Source organism: Python bivittatus, unplaced genomic scaffold (assembly GCF_059951505.1).
Source record: "Python bivittatus isolate LINGU-HERP-01145 unplaced genomic scaffold, Pbiv_v1 ctg000350_np1212, whole genome shotgun sequence".
NCBI lineage: Eukaryota > Metazoa > Chordata > Lepidosauria > Squamata > Pythonidae > Python > Python bivittatus.
The window spans coordinates 9,848,578-9,861,509 of NW_028277074.1; the positions used below are offsets into that span (position 1 = coordinate 9,848,578).

Sequence of the window (12,932 nt, forward strand, 5' to 3'; positions counted from 1 at the left end):
ATTCAGGAAGCACATGAAACATTTGGCTCCTGATGAAGAACTAGAATCACAAGACTATGGGCAGACACACCTTTTTAATCACAACTGCTGAGTTCTTTTTCTGCTGTAAAACATAATATTTTATTTTATTTCTGTTCTATGAACTATGAGTCTAGTTACAGAGCAAAGTGACTATCATTAAGAATACATTCAATATATATATTTTTCATTCTCTGACTTCTTTCATGCATACAATAAATAAGCAAATTAGTGGCTATAGCAGTTACGAGTTATAACCCCATGTGCATACAATCTGGATTTTGGACACATGCATACATCCAGGCACTAGTCCAAAGCATAAGTGAAGAGGAGTGTTCACATACAAGAAAGTGGACTATTCATTCTGCTATTTAGGAAATAGTTATTTATAATCCACTAATTGGAAAAAAATAGTTACATCCTGCATTCAGAATTCACAAATGATAGGGAATAAGGAACCAAATTTACATTTGTAAGAAATGAGTAGGATTAAGCTGGTGACTTATCTGAATTGACTTATTATGAGAGCGTACTGTTTAAAAGGCAGATATAGTAGTATTTATATCATAAGTAATTTTACAATCAGCATGAAGAGTTATTGTTAGCTTGCCATGTTTAGTATTCCTTTTACTGAAATCTGAATGGAATTTGTAATTATTTAAAGTCCTATATTTCATTCTTGAAGTTGAAAGTCATAGGCTTTCCAGATTCCCTGTGCTTTCTGTGCAACATCTCCTTGGAATTTATCAACCTATATTGTGGGCATTTTCTATGCAGTAGTATGGCAGGAGCCTTCTATAATTTTCTTTGATAAGCTATGTCTCTGAATGAAAAGGCTAGATGAAATTTATGTACTAATTATAGACCAACTGCTTTCATGTAAGTTAGAAGGCAGGAGAGTAGCTTTGTTCAATTTTTTTCTCTATGGATTGAGTGAGAAAGACTGAATCTGTTTTGCAGTTGGATGACAAGTTTTACATTTTATAGATTCTAGAACTTATGCCTAATTCAGTTCTTTAGTTTTTGTTTCAGTGTAGTAACTCTTTTTTTCTTAATATAATTTTTGTTAAAAATTTAATTACAGTAGTAAAAACTAATACAAACTAAACTTAGAGGAAGAAAGGAGAATGAAAAAAAAAGAATAAAAGTGCAGGAAAAAAGAAAAAGAAAGAAGAATAATATAACATAACATAACATAACATAACATAACATAATATAGAAAAAGAAAAATATATAAAGTCACTTCCAACCTTCATCACAACAAGTATAAACAAATTTAATAACTCTTCACTCCCTATAAGGCTACAAGCGGATATCTGTTCATCCCATGTCCTATCCCTTATCTATAAGCAAATCCATAAAACATCAACTTTAAAATGCTGATGTCACTAAAAAGTCCATAAAGGATTGCCAGAACTATGCAAAAAGTCTCATTTTAACCTTGATCAAATAAAGCCACTTTATATCCCTTCCTTTTACTTTTAATAGTCTTAATCTTTAACTCAATCAAATATTGTTGTAGGATTTGATTTCTCTACAATTCTTTATCCCATTGCATACATATCTTCAAGGCTTTAACTAGCCTCTTTTGTAGATCCAATAAGAAAGCATTTTCCAGGTCATTCTCTTTATCATTTGTATTTCTCTTTTAATTTTTAAAACTTCAGCTAGTTTCTTTTGTATATCCAGTAAAGCATCTTTTTCAAAATTGGTCTCTTGGACTGTCATTTGTAGTTCCACTTTTGGTACCTTCTATCCAGTAAAGCGTCTTTTTCAAAATTGGTCTCTTGGACTGTCACTTGTAGTTCCACTTTTGGTACCTTCTCTGTCTTGTCAGATAAAATTTGTTCCATATCTGTCATTCCTTCATTAACATCTTTTAGACATAGTCTATCCATAGAAGCAAACATTGTTACTGACAGTGTTGATATTGTAGTTGCTATTTTCTGGCTTCATTCTTCAAAGGTCTCCTTTAGTATTTCCAATGTTATAATGTTTTGTGTCATTTTGTAAGTCCCAGTATTAACTGATATCAAGAACAGGCTTCTGTCCCCCCCCCCTTCTGTTTAGAATCTTTAGTCCCCTTTAGTGTACAGTTTCTAAAATTATTACTTAACTTTATTATGGCTTACAATATCATTTTGGCAAGGATAGCTAAAATAAGTCTGTTTACCATGAGAAGTTGTTGTTGTTGTTGTTGTTGTTGTTGTTGCTATTATTATTATTTATAGCTAATTCCAAAATCTTATAGTAGAAGTCAGTATTCCAAATTTATCTGGACCCTTATCCATTTATAAACTTACCTGATGAAGACTTTTCAAACTTGTAATTCCAAAGGTCTCTGATAACTTTAAGATGGTTAACAGGCAATTTCCTAAAATGATTAGAAAGTGAGGTTTGTGAACTTAGTGTCTTTTAAAAGGCTGTACCACAGTTGCAAGCAAGATGGCTGATCTTGTTGTCTTCCTGTGCTCAAACCCCAAAAAACCATTGCCCTGTGCTCTCCTCACAGGAAGCAGCTGTCCAGAGCACATGTGGGCAATCTCCAGACCTTTCCTTATCTGGAGAAGTTCCAAGGAACCGGTCTACTCACTGGTTCCCCATCAGCTTCACTTTTGCGAAGCCATCTTCTGTTTGCTATACCTCCTGTGAAAGTAGGACAGAGACTATAATTGTTTTATTCTATAAGCAAATCCTTTCAGGAAAACTACTGTTTTGTACAAGTAGTTTTATTGTTTACAAACAATAAAAATTTGATTAAGGGATTAATCATAGCTATGATTTTTTCAGTAGTAATGTATGGTTGTGAGAGCTGGACCATAAAGAAAGCTGAGCACCGAAGAATTGAGGCCTTTGAACTGTGGTGCTGGAGAAGACTCTTAAGAGTCCCCTGGACTGCTAGGAGATCAAACCTGACAATCTTAAAGGAAATCAACCCTGACTACTCATTGGAAGGATTGATAATGAAGCTCAAGCTCAGATATTTTGGTCACCTAATGTGAAGAGAGGAGTCTTTGGAAAAGACCCTGATGCTGGGAAAGATTGAAGGCAAAAGGAGAAGGGGACAGCAGAGGATGAGATGGTTAGACAGCATTACTGAAGCAATGAGCATGGAACTGAGCAAACTCAGGGAGGCAGTGAAGGACAGGAAGGCCTGGCATGATATGGTTCATGGGGTCACAACTTAACGACTGAACAACAAAAAATTACATCTTATTTTGTTTACTGCTTCGGTTACACATTTATTCTTGGCAAACTATTAAAATGAATATCTGAACTCTATATTAACCTAACAGACAGAAATTGTATGTGCATGTATTGATTTAGGTCAGTAAATTGACTTAAAATAATACATTTCTATATCAGTATATCAGTAAAAGTGGGCATCCCATGCTTTGCTTTCTGAAGCAGTGTAAAGGCTAAATAGGTAACCTTTGTTTTATCTCCAAACTTACAGGCAAGGAAAAACACTGAATATTATCTGTAATATTATCTCTATTGTATACTTTCAGTGGCAGCTGAGGCACCTAGTATTGAGCTATTGTGAAAATGCAGTCCAAATGTTATATGTATAGAAACTGGATTTGAACTGGAATATCATGTCTGGAAATATCAAGCAGAGTTCTTTCTGATACTTCAACCCATGGCTTCCTTAAACTTTTATTTAGATAGAGGTTCTTTTATATGTAATACTTGATGTTCTTCACTCCATCAATGGCCAAGGTGGCAGTTTGATTTTGCTTTCTTTTTCAGAGAGATGGTAACAAACAAAAGTATCTTCTGCACTGTTTTTATTTAGATTACTGGTTTAGCTTTACTCAAAATTATATTGATCTATATACTACTAAACCTCTCATGTCTGTAACCTTAAACTGGGCAAAACAGTGCATCATAGGGCAACAGTTTTTGAACCAAGGTACCTCAAATGGACTAACTTACAGAATGTGTCCAAAATCCAGGACCCATTACTTGCATGGGATTGAAATGTGGGAAATTTGTGGCTGCTTCAGCACTGCTATGCTGCTGCACCACCATGGTCAGCCCAGGTCACGTGATCATCATGGGCATATCCCTGACCTCTTTCCTGCCTCCTTTTATCCCCTGCACCCAATCAGCTTGCGGCAAGGCCTGATGGGCAAGTGGTGATTGGCTGCTTTGGAACCGAGGCAGAAATTTGAAATCTCTTAATGACTGTGGGCATTGAGGAAAGGAAGAGGGAGTGACTTGGATGCCTGTTGGCAAGGTAGGGCTGGCTGGGGGGTACTCGCAATCAATGGGTGAGCCCTCTTCCTCAAGGGAGGAGGCCCTTGGGGACATGTGAGTATGGGGAGCTCCCTTTGTTCCACCTCTCCCACCAAAGTGGCAGGCAGCTCTGCAGGTCAGTTGAGGAGGAGGCTTCATGGGGGCTCTCCTGAGGGTTGTGAGGGGAGGACAAATGGCACAAGCCTATATTATATGTGGGGAGGGAGGGAAGGAGGAAGATTTTTGACATTCCCTGCCAGATTCTCACAAGCAAAGTCAGTGGAGAAGCTGGCAGCAAGTCACAAGTCGCTCACACTCCTACTGCTTTTTTGCCCCTGTTTCTCTGTTTCGGTAAGGAAATATCTCTGAAATGATGATCCAACAGGGCATGGGTTTAATTTTGATTAAAATATAAATGTAAAAAAAAATACTTTGTGTTAAATGAATTGTGGTTTCTAAATGATGATCAGTGCTGAGAAAAGATTGCAAGGGTAAGCAAATTCATTTCAGTAGGATGTGAAAAGCTAAGGTTTGTATTCTTTCTATGACCTGTTCCTTTCCAGTTCAAAAGAAAAATGGAAAGATATAGGATAATGCCTTCACAACATTCCCTCAGTTATTCAGCCTGAACTAAACCATATGAAAGGAGTGTGGCATGGACTTCAGGTTACATGAAATGCATCGAAACTCTAATTATTCAAAATAAATGGGAATATAATTTTGTACTTCTATCCAGATATTATGTTACAGGTGATGTAGAGCCTTGAATTAGTATGTTCTATATACAATGAAGAGGTTTTAAAGTGCCTCTAGCCTACCAATCCTGCTTATTCTCACATTCAAAGAGAATGTGTACCCTTTTAAAATTATCTCCAAATAGCAAAATGTGCTTCTTTGACATAAAAACCATGTTCCCCAAGTAATAAATTAACTTTTATTATTTACTTGCCGCTTCTTGCTTGTAGTAGGTCCCAACTCTTAGATATTTCCCCCCTTCAGTTGATTGTTGAAATTAATATGATGAGATTAATTTCATTAAGGATAAGAGGAGTTTTGCTTTTGTTTTGTTCAGAGAAAGACATCTCCAGTGGCGGAAGGGAACAAGACTTTCAGCAACCGAGATTTAAATGCTGTTTGAACTTGAATTTTCTGAAGGAAAGGAAAGGATAACAGATTTTGTTAATATAACCTACCAGTTTGGGTCTCTGTTTTTCTGGAAATAAGAATATACAGTACATAGTACCTTTACTTCTTGTTAGAAGAGGTAGATGAAGAATGCAGAGAGGAGGAGGAACTTCAAGTTCTCGACATTTGACAATGCTAGCAAGCCATCTGTGGTGCAGAGTGAAGGAAATTTTACATACACTTTTTAAAGGATGTTATACTAGACCTAAAACTACGGTTGTGAAATTACTGTATAAACAAGAAAAAGCTCAGGTTGTAAACAGTTTGATTTTTAACTGTACAATACCTTAACTGACAGTTTATCTATTGTATTTTAATAAAGGACTGCTTCTCACATGTATTATTTAAACTATAAAATTCTGGGTAAAATAAAGCAGTTAGAACAGACTCATTCTTTCTATAAAATATTTCTCTGTCTTGTCAGTTACATTTAAACTGGGAACTTAAAAAGGTTTGTTTCAGTTTATGAAACTTTACTCTTGGTGTACTCAAGTTAGAAGCTGATGTTAAGTTCTAAACATTCATTGTAAAGTTCTTAGTATTTTGACAGGTTCTCAGAGGCAAGGTCAGTTTGGGAAAAGTGAGAACCTAACAGATCAGGGAGAAAGGAACCATCACACAGAGAGAAAATTCTAAATAAAATTAATAATCACTTTAACTCAGCTTAAGTATATTACATACATGAGTTTGATTGTTGGTTTTGGATTTTATACAGATAGATAGATGGATGGATAGACAGAGGTGTGTGTGTGTGTGTGTGTGTGTGTGTATCTGCTTTCAGATACAAAAGAAGAAAATACTTAATATGGCAGATTTGGACCTTTTTCACTTAATGGTTCATTTAACGGTTGTTTTGGAGGTATGTTTTAAATTGCCGTCTTGCTGAAATAGCCAATCTCCTTTTACCTTCTTCACTGACATTACAACATTAACTTCTAGGATATTTGAATATCTAGTTAAATCAGTTCTTCCTTTCACTCACATAATTTCCCTGTGTCACTGACTGCCACACAATCTCAAACCATAATAGAGCTATCACCATGTTTATAAAGAAGCTGGCAAGTTGTTCTTTCTTCAGATACTTTACCTTTTTTTTTTCCTTCAAATGTATCTTGTGTGACTGTGGAACTACAGTTCAGTTATTGATTCATTGATGCAAAGCACTTTTTCCCAAAAGTTTCAAGCTTATCAAGATTTTATTTGTATACTTTAGTTTTGTGATGTGGTTGATGGGGAAAAAATGTTTCTGACAACTTTCCCATGGGGGAGAAAATATTAGTTCTGGCTTATTAAATTTGCAGCATGAAGGAGACGACTTACTAGACATTTTAAGAATGAAGTTGAGTTTTATCAGAATATTAGTGTTTATCATATATTCTCATTGTAATTTCGGCCAAATATCAGCTTTCTTTCATTATTTTTGTCTGCATGATTTACTAATCAAGAACAATATTCTAAACTGGGGATCCTGCACATTGGTATTATAATTAAACCTGGAAGTAGGTTTCATGGTGCAGCTCAAATCAGCATTACATTCTCTTCTAACAATTTTCAGTAGTGCAGAACCCACCACACCCTTTGCTTAATGGGTTTCTCGCACCATATTATTTATTCCTGGTTGTGTGTATGCAGGTTGGTTGTGGTGGGGAATAACTTTTGTTGTTGTTTAGTCGTTAAGTCGTGTCCGACTCTTCGTGACCCCATGAACCATATTGCGCCAGGCTTTCCTGTCCTTCACTGCCTCCCTGAGTTTGCTCAGTTTCATGCTCAGGGGAATAACTTACATCATAAATATTTTCAACTGTAAAATAGTAGAGTACTGAGAAAAAGAGTACTGTATATGTGGGATTGATGTTTATAATAGCAGCCACATCTCATATATATTTTCAACACTGATTTAGTTACCATACTTTCTCTTCACATTGAATTTTTAGTTGGTGATAAGAACCAAAACTGGAGAGGTCCTTTATCGCATTTCTCCTTGGGCTAGATATGTAGTTCGTGAAAGTAACAAGGTGAATTATGACTGGATATACTTGGAGCCATCAACCCCGTATACTGTAAGTTATTAAATGAACTGTGATCTAATTTTTTATACATTTAAAATTGAGTATTTTTATACATGCCAGTGGGCTTCTTTCTTAAAATTTGCAAACACTCTGAGATTTGCATGTAGAATATTGTTTATTAGAAGAGCAAACTATGTGCATTTTCCTATTAATATAAATTATTTAATATAAGTCACATATACATTTTTACTTGCAAGTGTATTAAAGGTATTTTATATGTGTATCAACCAGAGATAGTTCCTGGTTGACCTTATTTGTGCTCAGAAATTAAGGTGAGCCAGATCTAGTTAATATTTAGATGGGAGACCTTCAGGCTTTGGTTAGTTTTTAAAAATCCCAGAAGAAAGCAATAGCAAATTACTTCCATACTGTTGCCAAGAAACCTGCATGGATTTATTCATTACATTTCCAGGAACTAAGCTCAACTGAAGGAAGCTTTAATAACTGCTCACTTTCTTTAGTATATCCAGTATAGCTGGTAGAAGGTACCTGTTTAAAAGTTTAATGTTCCTGTAGCAAACTGGGGAAGAAGTGTTTTCCTGCCATATTTGGAACTAATTGTGTTTGAAAAGTTAAACTGATGAATCCACAGAGATGGTGTCATTTCTTTTCCTTCACAAATGAAGGCACATAACATCTCAATGCAATCCTGCATTTGAGTTACAGTCCCAGTCTTCCCCCCAGCAGGATGACAGATGCTGTTGAAGGGCTTAGGGCAACCTGAGAACCTATAGGGAACATTAAAGTGAGTGAGCTTTAATTATTGTGATTATTCTGAAGAATCTAGATTTCAAGGAGTACCTGGAATGTAATTTTATTCATTATTTATATGCAGCATAACATAGACTACAAAAGGAACATGCTTTCTTTACAAAATTAAATTCATAACAGTACACAAAGCATCTGCACCTATTTTTTCCCTTTCAAAACCAAATAAAAATTGTCAAGTCTAGTTAAACCTTTCTGTGATTTGCTGTCAGCCTTTAATCTTACAAACTCTGTGAACTTTCACATCTCAAAAATATTCCATATTTCAGTAATTCAGTCCTGTATGATAAGCAATATTGATGTATGCAAGATGAATGCAATTACAAGTTGTTTAGCAATCAAGAGATCTGTTATTAATTTTGGGTGTTCTTTCTACAATATTCCTTCTAATAGGCTCAGTAAATTAATCTTTGATTTATTGATAGGAAAGAAAGATTAGAACTGAGGACTGGGATGCAGTGGAGTGGAGAGGACAGTATAACACATTCAATTGATAATGTTTCCAATATGAATAGTAAGGAAACTGATAAACTTTAAAATATGCCCTAGTTTTCAAACTGTCTTTCCAGGAACCTAGGATTTCCCTCGAAGCATTCCTTGATGAGAAAAACAATAATGATAGATAATGCCATTCTTCTGCAGTGTAAAACAGAATAGCATATATACTGTAGGGCTGTCTTTTTCTTCTAGTTAATGATGAGATCTAATATCTTGTGATTATTGAAAATAGAAGTTTGCTTGCAAATTCTTTGGCAGTCAAACTGGGATATTACAAATTTTCTGAAAAAGGAATTTTAAAGGGGTATTTCCCAAAGAAATTGCTGACCTTTATTTTAAACATTAGGAATCTAAGTAGCTAACTTACATTCTGCCCTTGCAGTATCTACAGTATCTGCTGCAAAGAGAGGCAGGGATATCTGCAGTGACAGTCACTGACTTCAAAAGGATGGTTGCAATCAGGTGATCAAAGACCCATCCATTTTTTAATGTGCATCGCAAGCATGTAAAAAGGGGCAGAGTTTTGCCTAGTTCTGCCTACAATTTTGAAACCAGTGACATTTCCTGTGGATGTCCCTGGCTTGGATTATGTCCCATGGGAACTTTGAAAAAAAGGAATTTGTACACACTAATTCAGTCCCAAAAATGGAATAATAGCCCTTCCATCTTCAAAATGTATAAGATTTCTTCCATATCTTTTGTGTTTATATAAACTTGAATGTGCTGGTTTAGATTTTAACATCACTCCCAAACTTGTCTAATAAAACTAACAGCTTTCATATTTTTATTGTTAAACTATTTTTTCTGTCTTATGTAGTGGAAACATCCCATTCCTAAGAAACCAAAAAGCTTAAGAATCTATGAATCTCATGTGGGAATTGCTTCCCCTGAAGGGAAAATAGCTTCATATAAAAACTTTACACACAATGTGCTTCCAAAAATCAAAGATCTTGGTAAGTAATATCTGTGGCTTTTTTGAGATAATTTTTTAATGAGCCCTATGTTTTTATTAGAAAGTTCATTTCAAAAATCTTTGGACTGTCTCCATGTTGATTTTTAATGCATCAGGGCAATTTATAGTACATGTAAATTAAAAAAAAAAAGGCTGCTAAAATCAACATGCTGTTTTGTAATATATTTAAGTAAAGAGCCACATCCAGAAATAAATTGCTAGTTCAGTATAGAAAAAGCTTGACTGATTCTATATTATTTAGGATTAATACAAATAGACCAATTTTGATGTGAATGCTCAAAAGTATAAAATAGATTTATGTGTCAGATAGAAAATATGTGCTATGTTTGGGCCCGTGCCTGACTCCAGCTGCACCTCACCAAGTGCAAATTCATTGTTTCGCTGGAGGAGACAGTGGAAGGGCTAGAGGTCCATCTGGCCACACTGAGACTTCACAGGGAAGTTGAGGAGTTCCTGGACAAAGCAGAAGGATGTCTCAGAAACTAACACATGAAGAAAGACATTACGACAGAGAAAACAGGAGCTTTGGAAGAAGAAGGATGACAGCATGGAACTCAGAGGACCAAGATAGCAAAGAGACTATCCCTGTCAGTGGAGCTGCACAATCAGTGTCAGGCACTATAACTTGAGAAGAAGCAAACCTTCAAGGTAGACCAGACTGGGAAACCAAGGTTATGACTGCTAAAACTACTTTTATTATACAGTTACAGTAAGAGAATCTTGCAAGTCTGAATATGCTTCCTCCCACCCTCCATTTATGTTCAAGGGAACCAGGGATGGTCAAGTCTAAGACACTTTCTCAATTACAGTTCTGCTTTGGACTTAAATTCCTTTTATCTGACTGTTGTCTTGGTTGCTGTTCATCCTCCTGTTCCTCAAGGTTATTGCTACTGATTACAGGAAGACTCACAGATTTCTAGAGAAGTTATTTTACCCAAAATCCCAGTAATAGAATTGTTACAGAAACAGGAAATTCAGTGACTCCACCAAAGAGGAAAGGGCATGCAGTGGGTGACAGTCTGCAGACTAGACATGTTATCAAGGGAAATATGTTGTCTTCTAGGTGTGAAGATCCAAGATGTAAAGATCCAAGATGGAGAGGCTGGCCCAAGTAATCAAACCTACTGACCCCTATTCCTTTGTTCTGTTTCATGTTGGAATAAATGACATAGCCAGAAAGAGACTGGGGACAATATTGAAAGATATTGAGATGCTAGGCAGGAAGGAAAAGAGTTCGGACCCCAGGTGGTGTTTTCATCCATACTTTCAGCTGAGGAAGGAGGTGAACTTCTGGCTCAAGAAAACTTTAGATTCCTGGACCACAGACTTCACCAGTTAAAGGAAACACTAAAGGAAGGAGGCTCCATATCATAAAGGCTGGGAAAAATGTCTTTGGAAAATATCTTGATAAAGTAATCTGGAGGCTTTCAGACTAAATCTGGAAGAAGTGTAAGACATTACCAGTGACCACATCCAAACCAAAGCTGGTAAACCACACAACAAGTAAGGAAGTGGTAAGAAGGAAGAGATACTCAAGTATGCACTAGGAAATGCAGCAGAGATACCTTAAGGATTACTAATGCCTGTATACCAATGCATAGAGTATAAACAACAGACAGGAAAAGACATAGTACAAGAGGGCAAATATGATATTGTAGGAGTAACTGAAACTTGGTGAGGCAGATCTCATGATTGGAATCCAGTAATGGAAGGATATGATTTGTTTTAAAAAAAAAATAGAACCAACAAAAGGGAAAGTGGAGTTGCATTATATGTAAAGAATGACTACACCTGCATGGAAATGCATGGCCCCAAGGTTGAAAACCCTACTGCAAGAGTCTAGGTGAATATTAAGAGAAAAATTAATACAAATGACACTGTTGTGGGTTGTAATACAGACCACCCAACCAAGAAGAAGATATAGATGAAATCTTTGCAGACCAAATGGCAAAGGTATCCAAGGAAACACACCACAGTGATGATGTGGGATTTCAACTACCCTGACATCAACTGGGAATCAAACTCTGGGACAAGTAATATGTCTAACGGGTTCTTGATGTGTCTTGCAGACAACTTCATCATTCAAAAGGTACAGAATAAAACTAGAGATTAGCTATATTTAACTTAATACAATCTAACAGAGAAGAAGTAGTCAAAGAAGTGGAAGTGGGAGGGAGTTGAGAGAGATTGGCCATATAATCCTAGAATTCATATTGCATGCAGGAAGAACTCAAGGTACCCAAATTAGTGTTCTAGATTTCAAGAGAACTGAGTTGAACAAGCTAAGAAAAAAAGTAGGAAGGATTTCATGTATGGAAACCCTGAGAGGAATAACAGTTCAGGAAAGTTGGGAAATTATGAAAAATGAGATAATGAAGGCTGAAACATAATCAATATCAAGGAGGAAAAGAAATAGGAGATACATTATGAGACCAGCATTGTTGCACCAAGAGCTCTCTGATAAACTGGGAAACAAAAAGGACAACTTTTTTTAAAAAATGTAAAGAAGAGCATATAACAAAAACAGAATATCAGTAAAAAGTCTGAATCTGCAAGGATGGGGTCAGGAAGGCTAAAGTTCAGCATGAGCTAAGGCTTATTATGGATGCCAAAAATATCAGAAAGCGGTTCTTTGGGTATGTCTGGAACAAAAGAAAAATCAAGGAAATAGGTAGCCCACTGGTTGGAAAATATAGCAAGATGGTGACAGGTAACCGGGAGAAAGCTGAACTGCTTGATTCCTACCTTACACCTGTCTTTTCACAAAAGAAAAAAGCAGTCCAATTTGTCAAGAGCAGCACTGTGAGAAGCAGAAGAGAAGCAGAGATCAAATTAGGTAAGGAATTGGTAGGAGAACACCTAGTTGCTGTGAATGAATTCAAGTCTCCTGGACCAGATGTATTATACCCCAGGGAGTTAAAGATACTGATAGATGTCATCTCAGAGGCACTGACTAGAGTCTAAGAAATCCTGAAGCACAAGGAAAGTGCCAGAAGACTGGAGAAGAGCCTACATTGAACCAGGAAACTATTGACCAATCAATTTGACATCAATACTTGGGAAAATCCTATAAAATAATCAAGCAGTGGATTTGCAAGCGCTTAAAAATGAACAGAGTGATTACCAGGAGCCAGAATGGATTTGTTAAAAACAGGTTGTACCAGATGATTAGTGGACCT

General features: G+C 36.2%; 1 protein-coding gene across 4 annotated transcripts in view; it reads left to right on the forward strand.

Moving 5' to 3' along the window:
- The window catches only part of GBE1 (1,4-alpha-glucan branching enzyme 1), a 141,859-nt gene that overhangs the window by 61,744 nt on the left and 67,183 nt on the right, over positions 1–12,932 (forward strand). For all 4 annotated transcript variants that reach the window (XM_088144573.1, XM_088144574.1, XM_088144576.1 and 1 more), the window contains 2 exons: positions 7,380–7,505; positions 9,598–9,733. In XM_088144573.1, coding sequence (XP_088000699.1) covers positions 7,380–7,505; positions 9,598–9,733 — 262 coding nt within the window. The remainder of the gene's footprint in view (positions 1–7,379; positions 7,506–9,597; positions 9,734–12,932) is intronic.